The sequence below is a fragment of the Cygnus olor genome, chromosome 5, assembly GCF_009769625.2.
Source record: "Cygnus olor isolate bCygOlo1 chromosome 5, bCygOlo1.pri.v2, whole genome shotgun sequence".
Taxonomy (NCBI): domain Eukaryota; kingdom Metazoa; phylum Chordata; class Aves; order Anseriformes; family Anatidae; genus Cygnus; species Cygnus olor.
The window spans coordinates 17,023,099-17,036,567 of NC_049173.1; the positions used below are offsets into that span (position 1 = coordinate 17,023,099).

Here is a 13,469-nt window from a genome sequence, read left to right on the forward strand (position 1 = left end):
TATATTTTGTAGCAAGTAATGTTTAAAGGGTATTATCAGCATTAAGTGTGTAAGAATTGTGCCAAGAATTGTGCCTTTGTTTGCTGGTTGTATTAGATCTATTGCAAGGCTAATTTAGATGAATTTATTCCAAATCAGGAGCTCAGCCATGCCACTAAAACTCTCAAATACTTTGTCAAGCAGAAGAAAAATGTGTCAAGTGATTAAAGGCTTATTTTCCTTGTAGGAAATAATAATTAGAAGATAACAGTTAATTGCTTAATACATTAAAAAGGTCACTTTTCATTCACTAAGTGTTGATGTTAAGTAATTTGGGGTCCTTCTGTACCTTCTTATTGAGCTTGTGGCATTGCTCGTTAAATCTGATTTCTTTAAGTATTAACAGATGTTATACATCATCCTTGAGCACTGACAGTAAATTAATCTTTTCTCCACCCTTGTGTTATGGTTCCCATTAGACAACTTCTCACAGACCAGATTTTAAAATTAATATCACTTGCACTTGAGTTTCTGGCAATCTGTGCCGAACTGCCTTTGAAAAGGTTACCCTCTGGGTCTGTAATGGTTGGCTAATAACTGTTACTGTGAATATTCACCATATCACCAAAAATACTTCCCAGGCCTCCTAAACAAATGGACTGAAAACACCCTTTTTCTCTGTTTGTAGCCATTTTGATTTGAGTTCTCTTACACTATATGTATTTTGTTTGTTCTCATTGGGAACCATATCCGAGTGTTTCCTTTGAAGAAACATGATGTACCTCCCTTGCTACTCATAGCTCTCAGGTATATGGAATGTTACACTCAGATAGGAAGTGCCCCTTTTAAAAATTCCTTTTCTGGTAATTCTGTTTCATTCCTATTGCCACAGTAATATTTTCTTTCGATGTGAATTTACATGATTTATACTTCCTCCCGTAACTGTAAATTCTTAGAAGTGTCATAGTACCACAGTTGGCATAACTGTTGTGGTCACAGAAACTGAGTGTGTATGCTTCCAGATCACCTAATTAAACAAAAAATAATATCTTTCAAATGTTTGCATGTAGATGTGGAGTTCAGGGATGAAAATGGAGTGACACCTGAAACAGGTAGAAGCTAGAGAGATGCAGACTCGCACCAAGTCAAAAGTTCAAGGTAAAAAATAAGGGGGGAGGGAGGACATCACAGACTACTCTCTTGTCGCATTTCTGTTGTCATTTATTAGTTGAACTAGAAAATGTGGCAGTGATCAAGAAAAACATAATGCAGGTAGTAGCATAGTCTCAGAAGACTTGTGAGTGAAGTGAATCTGGTAAATTAATACTGTTAAATTTGATCATGTTATTTTGGCAAATTCAAAACTGTTCATTATGCTCACACTAAGATGCAAGAACAATCCCTGTCGCTAGAGATCAGAGCTTCCCCCCCCCCTTTTTTTTTTTTAAATGAACTCAACATCTGAAGCTTGACGGAATTTGGCTGAACACATAAATAAGGAAACTAAGCTTATGCCTTCTAGAGCTGTTTTGTGGTCACCAGTGGTAGTTGCTGCACCAAGGTTCAGTCATGGTATTCTGTTTTGGTTCAGAGGGGTGGATTTTGCCCTAAGTTGACAAAGAAAGGAGGAGATGGCTGTAGCTTTTTAGTGTAAATGAAACCTAAATCTTCTGAGAGCTGTCTGGATACAGTTTGAATATCAACCAGTATCATCAAGGTAAGGGAAATCCTGGCAGTACTTCTGTGTGGTTAATCCTAAATTTTTCATTTGCAAAATTTGTCTGTGTTTCACCCCATTGAATGTCAGGATGGTCATGCAGATTGAATTGCAATGTGGCCAGGTTTGGTGCATAGACCAAAGAGGTTTTAAGGCAGCTAGGTAGCATTTCTTTTATGTCATTATGAAAATAGTAAATGCCATCACTGTAGCACAGTCACTTCATTTCTAATGTTTGTTGATGGACTATTTAATAGTCTAAGCAGCCAGGGAAAAGAAGCACATAACACACTCAGAACAGTGTGTATTTTATTATTTGGCAGCTTTCTGTGAAGGCTATTCTACCAAGCAAGCAAAGTCAGATGAATGATTTTGACCTAGTAAAAGCATATCATTGGTAGCTCATGAATTCCTAGAATCGGAAGAACTGCTAAACATAACCCTGTGAGAACAGGAAGCCAAGAGTTACAAAGCTTCAATTCTAAACTTTTGTAAATTAGCGTGCATTTAGCTCCATACTCCCTAAAGTATTGAGAATTTGACGTTCATACGCTGCCCAGAGAGACAGTCTAGGGGACCAATGCTGCAGGATTAATACGAGCAAATAAAAGTAACCTGCTTTATACAACTTCGGTACCCAGAATCCACATGGTTCCTGAACAATAAACAGTATTATCAATAAAAATATTTTTAGCTTAAATAACAAAGTGGCAAATATATAAATAGCACAACAGCAAGAGGTGATAGTGGTTTTGAGCAGATAATGGCTTTCTTATCCAACTTGCCTTTCTTAAATGGGAACATCTAGAAAACATGAGAGTTGTAACATCATTTCTTGAGAGAATTTGTAATGACCATGAGAGTGATCCTGAATACTTTCAGGTGCAGGTGTCTGAGATACTGCATATAGGAAGGGAAATGAAGGATTCAACATTCACTTGGTCATGAGGGGATCCAACCTCATGAAATTCTGGAAAATTGTCCTTTATGTAGAAATATTTGGCTGCAACAGTACTCTTACAAGGTGTTACAAGTACTCTCTCTTGAGTCAAAGTTGGTTGTAAGGAAAGGGTTTTTTTTCAGAATTACAAGCAAATCACCAAGTTGATTTTGATTCACCCATATGTTTCAGTTTATGTGCCATATCATGGATCCAATGCTAAATTGTACCAGGAGTAAAAATACAATAAAGCAAGTGGCTTGAAGTGGTATATTACAGTACTAAAAAATACTCATCAAAACTGAAGCTTTTTCTGGAAGTACAATTGGAAAATATTTAGACTGCACTTTGCTCTGTATGCTCAAGTAGTGGGTGCCAGTAAAAATGTAGGCAAACAGGAGATTGCCTTATTTGTGACAATAGGAGCAGGAACAGATGTGTTTAACAGTTTTCGGTTAACTTAAAGGAGGCTTATTATGAAACTAAAAAAAAAAAAAAGTGGAGTACAGGATTCTAAATAAAACAAATGAGTCATAACTGGACTTGCCAGATCTGTCTGGACCCAAATGTAGCCTCTGAATAGTACCGTGTCTGCAGAGTACTCAGGGTCAAGGACCTACAGAGTGCTACCTGCAAGCAGAGATCTTGGAGAGGGTTCCTTTGTCGTTATGGGACTTTGACAGAGCAATGGCTGTGGTGTGCTGCCCAGAGCCTGCTTACCTTGACTGGGGATTCAGGGAGCCCCCAGGACTCTGGCTGTGACGTTCTTCTCCTGAACTCAAGCAGCAGCTCCAGCTTCTTTGTTTGGCCCTTTTTAATAGTCAGATGCTTTGCAGGCATCCTGAAGCCTGCACCACCCTGGCCAAAAGTGCCTAGTAAATCTAGCTGCGTGAAAGAAAAGATTTCCATTTGAAAAGGGAAATAAAGGGAAATAAAAATTTCCATTAGAAGGGAAATATCAGAAATCATTACAACTGATCAAAACCTGAAGGGTCAACCTTACAGTTCTGGAAGGATAAACTAAACCCTGATGAGAGGTCAAACTGGTCTGAGTCAAGCCTGTAACTCACAGAAGAAGCTTACACACACACTGTCATAGTGATGCAGTTTTGACTTTGTGCTTGGCACTTAGACCCCCAGTTGTCCATTGTACTGATGCATCTGGCTGCTACTGAAAATAGAGCACGGAGGAGAGAAGATGGATTTGAAGTTCCATTTCAAAAAGCAGTTGGACTTGCCTTGCCTTGGGTCCTTCCCTTGTTCCCACTCTGTCAGCAGACCTAATTGCATGTCCCAGTGACAAGACCCTGGGAGCCTTAGCCACTTCTAGCAGTGTCAGTGCCCACTCCCTGGTCCTTTTCGTGGGGTGGTTACAAAGGCAGTAGATTAAAATCTAGGCTTAGAAAGAAATGGTAACTCTTACACTCAAATTCCCAGGTTTTTGCTGGGAAATTTGCTTCCTATATATAGGTACCAGATAGGAGATGGTTGGAGCCAGTTTGTTGCATGGAGTAGCAAGGTAAATATAAACTATGGATCAGAACTTATTTTAGGAGATACGTAGCTGTTAAGGACAATGTCCAGCCAGAGCCAGGCTTTATCAGCTCACCAGAAACCCTGTTGGGCTGTCCAGGACCAGTCACTCTGGCGAGTGTCTTCATCAGCATACTTTTGTTAATGAGCAGCAGCTTTGAGATCAGGCCTATTGTGTTGAAATCATTTTGTGCTAATGGAATCAGAGTACTAACAGCTTCAAAGATGTTGAACATCATTAACTCAGCACGTGATGATGTGAGGCCTTCCCTTCTAATTACGCAGCACTGTGGTTTCTTTAGCAGCATCTGACAAGGAATTTTTGAATGTCCTTTGGAAATCTTAGTAAATTATATTACTTCAATTTCTCGTCTGCTTACCCACCAACTCCTTCAGAAAACTCAGGGAGATCTGTGAGCTGTGGCTTCCTATTATGATTGTCACAATGGCTTCTACTCAGCTCCCAGTGGGCTTGTGTTCAATGATTCTATTTTTATTTCTAATTCAATACCAGTTTGCCTGATGTGGTGGATTTACTGTTCTGTATTTTATTACACACTATATGGAAACCTATTAAATACAGTATCGTATCTTGGTACCTTTTGTTCTTGTAGTATTAGGACAATTTTGTAAGATTTTACACTTAGGGTAATTTGGCTGTTACATATGTTAAGATTTAATTCAGAACACTTATTTGTGTCAGGTGAGCTCTGATGAATTGTTACTCTTCATTTTGTTGATTTGTTCTCCAGTCTCTTCTGCCGGCACTTCAGTTTTAGGCAGGTTCCCCCAAGTATCATCATCCTTTTCCTTCTATTTTTTTAAAACCCTTAATGGTTTGTTTCGTATTTTTAATTCCATGATGGGAACATCTTGAGGTTTCTCTAGCAAATACAGATGAAGAAGAATAACTTAATTTTCTTCTGTGCTTTTATCTTTTCTAAGTGCTATTTTTATACCTCATTCATCTTCTGGCTTTGCAGACTGCTTGGCAGTTTTCCTGCTCTTGGTGTGTCTGAAAAATAATTTATTATTAGCTTTTATGCCTCTTGTGATTTGTTTCTCAAACTTTCTTGGCCTGCTTTTCGGTGCTTTTTACACTTAACCTGTCAGAGTTTTTGTTCCTTTCTATTTTCCTTACCTGGCACAACTTCAGCTTCTTGAATTTTGCTCTGAAACAGTGGACAAAATGGGGACTTGACTGCTTTATCAGGCTCGAGCAGTGGAGTCTGTTAGCCATGCAAGCACCTCTGTAGGGAGAAGAGTCCATTTCCACCAAGTTTTGGTATGGCTGCTTGGGGTTCTGGGCCCCAGCAGCATCAGTATGGAGTGGGGCTGCCCAGAACAGCCAGGCTGCTTCTGCAGGAGGAAACGCCAGTCCTGCTGAGCTCCTTTTGCTGTGGCGACCAGCACAAGTCAAAGCACAGGACTGCAGATAAAGGAAAGAAACAGCCTGTGCAGTAAGCTGCATCCTTTGCAAGGCGTTTGTAAGCACTGCAGCGCATGCTCAGCAGAACTAACGAATAATAGGAACATCCCTGCTCAGCAGGATTCCTCGCAGCAATGGCACCTATAGCTGTATGAATTGCTTTTGGACAGGAGTCCTCATTGCTGCAGAGTAGCAAATAATGAGCCTGAAAATAATTAAGTGACACTTAGAGGTTTTGTCACCCAGTTCCGTAGCCAATTTATTTCCAAATGGTATGGTTAACTTATGAAGCCCCATTGTAATAGGTAAATTATGAAATGGTGTAATCCTTGCTATGGGAATAGGTAAATTAAGTGTAGTAAAGTGTAAGGGTTTCAAAATGAAATTGAAAGACAATTTCTAACAATGGGGTAGAAAATTGTGTGATTTTTTTTTTAAAAAAAAGCTGTTTTACTATACATCTCACCTAGTAGACCACTCACTCCAAAACTAAATCCAAAATTATTAAAGAGAATTTTAAACTGTCTTCTGTGGTTAGGAAAACAATTAAGTATAAAATAAGTCAAAATTAGCCCTACCCTCATAAGGAAACTTTCTGCCAGTTCCGTATTTGTCTAAAACAGTAATGGATGAGTATATCTCATGAAACTATCAGATAAGGAAAAGATCCAAAAATGTAGGCATCCTTGCTGATTGTTTTCTTGGAAAAAGAAACCAGAAGTTTTTGCTTATATTCATCCATAAGAATGAAGCATGTTTAAAAGGGGCATGTTTTCCACTGCTTGGAAAGAGAGAAGCTCTGGAAGAGAGCTATGATGTCAAATGTTTTTCTACTCTGGTTTCATCAGCAGGGTTCTGGCAGGTGCCCTTAACAAAATAGTGCACATACTTGTGAACGTTCAAACACCCCCTTTGGGAGATGGCATTTCTACAGACTTGTTTGGGTTTGCTCTGAACCTGAAGTGTCTTAATGGAAAATGCAGTGCATGCTTGATGCTACAGAGGGTAACGTTTTGCTCTGGATAAAAAAGAATTGCTTAAGCAGACTAAAAGAAAAATTAAAAAAGGAGAAAGGATCCTCAACTAAATCTGAGCGAAACAAAATACGTACATTTCATGTGATGGAAATAATGCACCTGGGAGAGGAGGGAGCAGAGGTGAACTGATCCTTTACCAGCACACGTGCCCCAGTAGGCAGGGAATGCTTCCAGGGTATGGAAGCAGGTAGTGGAATGCTTCCACTGCTGTCTCAAGTCTGCTGCCCTAACGTGCACCCTGATGCTGTGGTGAACAGACAGACCCAGGATGTACAGCGTGGTGCACAAGTTAGTAAAGAACCTGAGAAACCACAAAAAATGGTGCACTCTTCAGACACTAAAATATAAAACAAGTTTGTCCTGTATTTCTAAGGGGGGTATATTCATATTTCGAATTGTCTGGTCATAGTTGGAGACCGGTGGCTTACGTATTGCAGACACTGGAAAAGACTGAATGTTGGCTTGCTCAGATAGGGAAATAAACTTTAGAATTGGTCCAGAGGTATTAACAGCTTTATGTCCTTATTTATGGGAGGTCATTCTAGGCTGAAACTGGTCATAAAGGATTAATGCTTCCAAAGGGGGCTGGTAAACATCTTGTCACAAGATTAAAGAGCATTGTTTTCAACCATGCTGTCTAGAATGTTTGACAAAAATGCAGAGGAGAAAAGATTACAACCTAGATTTTTTACATTCCAATCTTATAAAATAAATAATAAACTGAAATGTCTGTCTAGTTTCGGGCAAAATGTGAGCTGCAGTTGCCAGAGCTATGCTTAAGCATGAGATTTAAAAGTGAAAAGGTAGCCATGTCCTGATGCCCGGGACGTAGGCTTGGGCATTGTACTCTCAGATACCAACAGCTGAAGGGGAAGCTGTCAGTTCTTAAGGAGATACTTTGTCCTTAGGTACAGGATGATTTTCTATTCGCTTTTAACAGAAATACAGTTTTAAAAGCATAAATGAAGGTCAGTCAAATATATATATTAAAAATCAGCAAGAAAAAGAACGAACGTTGTATGCTGTTGCAAATGACAATATTTTGGGACCTGCTGAGGGTTGTTACATGCATTAAAATTGCTGTGAAAGACCCTGTATTTTTCCTGGGACAGTTATCAAAAGCTTTGATTGCTTTTTTTTTTTTTCTTGCCTAGTGAAAGAGGCCTGCTTAGAAAAAATTACAGCTAAACAGATGATCATGAATGTCAAACTTGATCTCACTAAAGGTAATACACCTGAAATAGTTTTGTCTTGTAGATGATGCAGTTCGCTGGGCATTGTTTTAAGCTGTTTGGGTTTTGGCATGCACCTGCTAGACTCTACTATTCCTCATTTCATGGGATGATTAAAATGTTCTTAAAATAATGAACTTCAGTCAGGTACCAGTCCATGTTTAGCATTGCTGCATTTCAGAATGGAGCCAGAAATGCCTGGGTTTTCCGTTGATTACTTTTTATCTTAAAGTAAATGCTCTATTAGCAACCAGTATTGGAGTGACCACAGACCTGTAGTTATATAGAGAAAAACAAAAACCATGACGTGGTGCTCAGAGAACATTTGGTGCAAACATTAAAATGGCACTCTGCTTTTTGTCCCTGGGGAGCAGTGACAGAAGCAGCAGCAGTACTGCATCATACACCGTTGTCAACCCAAAAGAATGCATGCTTCAGACAGACAGATGATATCCCCATGCGAAAGGGAAGGAAGGGATACCATATTGGCTCATTTTTCTGTGGATAACTCACACAGGTGGTAGCTTTACCATACTGAGACAACTGAACCCAAAGAGGTAGCAGCACAACAGCAGCTTTTATGTTTTCTCCTTCCTAAAGACAGTAGCGTAACCAGCAGATCAGCAATACATGACAAGACATCTTAAAGACTCTACACTGCCAGTAGGTTTTAGTTAGCACCAGTGATGTTTTCAAAGTTATGCATTATGTTAATTTTCATTGTTAATTATTATTGTGTTATGTTTGGCTAGGAAAGGAAAATATGTTGGGAAATGTGCTTTTGAGCTTCTGGCCGGAGCCATCTGGAACAGGTTATTGAGCTGCTTGTGTTATGAGATAGCATTTAGAAGTCAGCCACTGAGTGAAGCTGACCTCAGCTAATAGTGTAAGGTTAGTCTGTCTGTGGAAAAGAAGCGGGAACCCTTCCCAAACACCAAGAGTTTGCAGTTGGCATTCTGTGCTAGGAGCTGGAAGAAACAAGCCCAAATCCTTCAGACGGAACCCAGGTTTGAGACCAAGTTTCACATGTGCTTAGTGCTATTCAGATGGCAGCAGGGTGAGAATTGTTGCCTGTTGTGTATTATATTGACATATGACAATATCAAAAGCTTGCTTATTTGGCAGTCTCCAGGAACACTTTGATCAATCTCCAGAGTCAGATTCAGCCCAGCCTGTGAATCTCATTGGTGCTTGGGTGCAGTCAAAATGCAATCGATTCTGCAAATGCCCAGCAGTTGTGCTTTAAGTGTTTTACCAGTTTTTGTGATAGAAAATTTGGTCCCATGAGGTTTGGTAGAGCAAAATGGATGTTTTAAGCATCTAAAGTTTGGACATAGGCCTTCAAAGTGTCAGTTACTTTTTTTTTTTTTTGAATTTACTGAATTCAGGTCTGCATGACTGTGTAAAAGATGTCTATGACTTGTCACTTTCAATGACTTTGGGCTTGCACATTTATCACCGTACACATCTGTGTAATTTGACTCTGCTCTCACAGTTTGACAGTGTCCTTGGGAATGTTCAGAGAGGGTGAACTTGAAAAAAATGCAAGATCTAAGAAGGGTGTTTGGCATATATAGTTCTGCAGAAGTAAATATAATACCAGAACTTAAAAAGAAGATGAAGTGTTGTAAAAGTTAGTAGATGACAACTTATATTTGTGAAGCAGACTTTTTGATCAGGAATGCTGTGTGTAATTAACTCTCCCTGAGTTCCCTGGCCTAAATACAAGCTTTTGTCCTTGCATTCAGAAGCTGTTAAATTACATTTTCTGTTGCTTAGGGTCACAGTTTACCAAGTGTTCTGCATTATCTACAGGAGCATGGTGCAATTAATGCATTTTGTGGGGAGTAGAGTTAAGGTTATGCTACATAGCTTGTGTGTCCTTTATGTTTATATATTAAAATTTTCAAAATCCAAGTCTTAAACATAATTAGAGCTATAGTTTCAACCTTAGCTATGCACCAAGCAAGCTTTCAAGACCATATTCAGTTACTTACCAGAACCCCATTTCGTATTGTGAACACCTCGTCATGAAGACAAAGAAAAAGTCAGGGTAATCTAAATAAATTAGTGGATTTTAGAACATGGGGAAGCAGTTGACCACTGAAGTGAGAGGGCTGCTCCACCTAAGTCAAGCCACCAACCTAAGCATAAATGGTGAAGATGTCAGTAGATGGTGTTGAAAGATATATTGAATAGTCCATCCATTTATGGGGAGAATGGAAGAGGTTGTGTACCACAAATGTCTCCCTTTCTGCAACTTTTCATATCAAAGGGAGAAGTGAGAAGGGTGTGGCTACACCTCATTATTTTGTGGCTGATCATAGTTACAGAAAGGTACTGCAAGAATTTCACTTAGCCATAATATTAAATCCTTTTATTTAGGAAAAAATATACAAATAAAACCCACCACACTGTGAACTAGCCCAAGCTGTGGTTTCATATGCTTTTTATACTCAGTTTTATCCACTCCAGCTGTCTGATGGAGGCAGGAAAAAGCAAAACATTCTTAAGGGAGCCGCTTAGGTGATCAACTCCGGATTCAGCTCCTCTCTCCAGCACTGGAGCACCTCTTCCAGTTGGCTGATGAATCAGGAATCTTTAGTCTGGGGCACTTCTTTGGGAGCAGATTTGTGCTGCACCCATACAGGGATTCTGGCATGCATACTATGATTTTGCCACGTAAGGTGAGAAAAATTCAGTGGATCAGGAAGTGAAGCATCAGTAAGTGTAAGAAAGACTTTCATCCAGAAGTATGGATCCTCAGAACATCTGCTTTGCTGTAGAGCTGTTTCTAATAGTTTCAGTAGATCTTCATACACATAAAATACAGAAAGTGTTGCTACTTTTAGGCTTGCTAACTATCCAGATCACCGAGTGTGTTGAGCAACACTAGACCTAAGATGGAACAATGGCACGACTAACAGTTAACCTTTACCACAAGGAAAACTTGCCCAGTCCTTCCTTTCCAACTTCTGTTGGTTTTCTGATCCATGACAAAACTTTACTCTTAATGTACCCAGCTAGATTCAGAAGTATTTTCTGTGGGTTTTTGGTAAGCTTTCGGGAAGTCTATTCAAAATAAATTAATTGGTTCTTGTCTATCTGTTAATGTATTGACGCTCTAGGAGAATGTTTAACTTTCCACGCAACGCAAGTGATGTAAGGAAGTCACCAAGAGACAAGCTGTCAAAAGTGGCACTGAGCTTCTGGTGCTGTAATTTTTGAAAAATCATTTGGACAATTACAACCACTTAGTGAGATACAGAGCTCTTGTGCTTTCCATTGGCACAAATGTGACTTGTGGGTGCTCAGCAGCCCTGAAGAAGCTATATTTTTGTATGTAAAGCTGTTTATCCACATCTAAAAGCCAGTTTTATGAATATCTATTCTAACAACTCTGTTTCTTAGTTTCTCAGTCCATAACAGAGGGACGTGTGATAGATTTTATCTTGTTGGACCTTTCACGTTCCTTGGGAATAACGGGTTTCCTCAGATTGAAGCCTCTACAAAAACTGTAAGTATTCACTTCATGTCTATGTCTGCATTTAATTTCAGTGTTCATCTGTGGATCTAGCATAATCTTTGCAGCATCTGATTGTTCACATCTCACAAGTGTTCTGCTTGATCTGCTAAATATCTGCCTGTGGCAAAGTTGCAAAACACCTGAAAAAGTACTTTATTTCCTTCCTCTTCAGTCATAACTGGAGATCTGCAGGAATTGTCTTTCCTGAGAAATTTCATTTCACAAGCTCCCTTAAGCACGGGGTCAACTTAAAAAGGGCCAGTGTTTATAGACAAACCATTTGCTTTTGTTTGAATGTTTAATTTGTTTATTCCTGTTTTCAAGTAATCCCTAAGCAATATAGTTCCTGTAGTTGTGATGGTTATGAATTCAAGTTATTCACCTCCCAGAGGGTCAGAACTTTCATCGCTATGCCATTGGCATGAAGCAGCGAGTGTTGCATATTTATCGTCCGAGACACCGGCTAGAGGGCCTCAAAAAAGCCTGACTTTTTTGTTCTCAGAACAAGGAAAACAATCCCTTCCCTTCTCCGGTCCCTTGATAAGAGTTTCTGTCCAATAACGGTGCTCTCTGCTCTGAGGCACATTTAACTGTGAAGTTTGCAGCGGGAGAGGTTTTCCTTCAAGCTGTTAGTGTTTTATCCTGGCAGGCTCCTCGAGATTGTTGTGAGGAGTCTAGCCAGTTGGTGAGCTTTGTAATCTAAACCAGCTGTCCCAGGCTGAGGCCCCCATTTGCATTGTTTAACATACTTAGAAAATGAAGTGTTCATTTTTAACATTCCTCCTCCAATTGGTTTAATGCTGAATTACAGAAGAGAACTAAGCAAAACCAGGTGCTTTCTCTGTATTCTCTCCAGTGTCTGAGGACGTACAGACTGCTCCCGATCTTCTCCATTACTTGCTATTTCATTCTTTGGACTATAAATGACTGAGGAACTGAAGTGCTAGCAGAGGGTAATGTTTGGAAACACTTTCTAGTTATTCATCAGCACAGGCTCTGGTTTTTTTTCCACCTTTCCCCAACGGTTTTGGACATGCAAGGATTAAAAAGGTAAGTGCTATGCATGAAACTTCTTTACTTACCGAAGGGAAACCTACTTGTGGAAAATATCTGTGGCAAGGATTCAGTATGCCAATCCACTTGCTAAAGCCATTTGCAAAGAGACGGGATCTCGATGGTCAGAGCTGGGGAAAGACAATCTGTCTGTTATTAAAGCTGTGCTGTCTCTGACGATTTTCTTCTTAATCTGTGCTTATATCCTACACTTTAAGAACCCCGATATCGGTGGGAGTGCTGAATTGCAACAGCAAACAAGCCCCCTGGCTGCAGTGATTGATTTGAAGCTAATTAGTTACTATTGCAGAAGTTAATTACTAGTTTAAAATCCTCTGCCTGCTGGATGAGCTACTGTGACCAGCTGAATAAAGCATTGATAGGCTGTGTTGTATGTCTGCTAATAATCCTTGAGCAGATTTGAGATCTCAAATAACGGGCAAACTGCGATGGTGGCTGCAGACAGAACACATATGAGGCAATAAGGTCACCCCCACCCCAGGAGGGAAGAATATATCATCTCGTAACAGCAGAAACTAAAGACCGCCTAGAAAAGTACGAGTTCTGTCTGACTGATTTTATGGCAGATTTTGCTAGTGTGTGCTGCTCTGCAACAGTGTGAAGTGCACCCGTGTTGCTACATATGTTAACATGCAGCTATAACCTGTTGTATTTCCTTCTAGTGCTGCTCTTGCTATGCACAAAGCGAGTGTGCAGACTTTATACCCAGTGCCTGCTTTAAAACATCTTCAAAAAGATTTAAAGAATCAATAGGTGAAGTGCAAGCCTAAATGGATAACGCTGCACTTTGAATGCTTTGCATCCGACTCTTAAGGAAAAGTCTGTGTAGAATTTGCTTTTCCTTGTCACTCAGAAGCTGCCAACAAACACGATCTGTCTCCTCAGCACTACGAACAACCATTTTAGGGTTTGTGTTTACTTTTCAGAGCTTGTGCCTGTTTCCACAATTCAAGCAAATGTGTCCAAATGTGTCGGTCTCTGCTTGTGCATGGTTTTGTGTGA

At 39.8% G+C, this 13,469-nt stretch overlaps 1 protein-coding gene across 1 annotated transcript in view; it reads left to right on the forward strand.

Annotated features, from left to right (window-relative positions):
- The first annotated feature begins 11,989 nt into the window (after window positions 1–11,989).
- FBLN5 (fibulin 5) overlaps window positions 11,990–13,469 on the forward strand; it is a 49,665-nt gene continuing 48,185 nt past the window's right edge. The window contains exon 1 of the mRNA XM_040558907.1: window positions 11,990–12,443. Coding sequence (XP_040414841.1) covers window positions 12,427–12,443 — 17 coding nt within the window. The 5' untranslated portion in view covers window positions 11,990–12,426. The remainder of the gene's footprint in view (window positions 12,444–13,469) is intronic.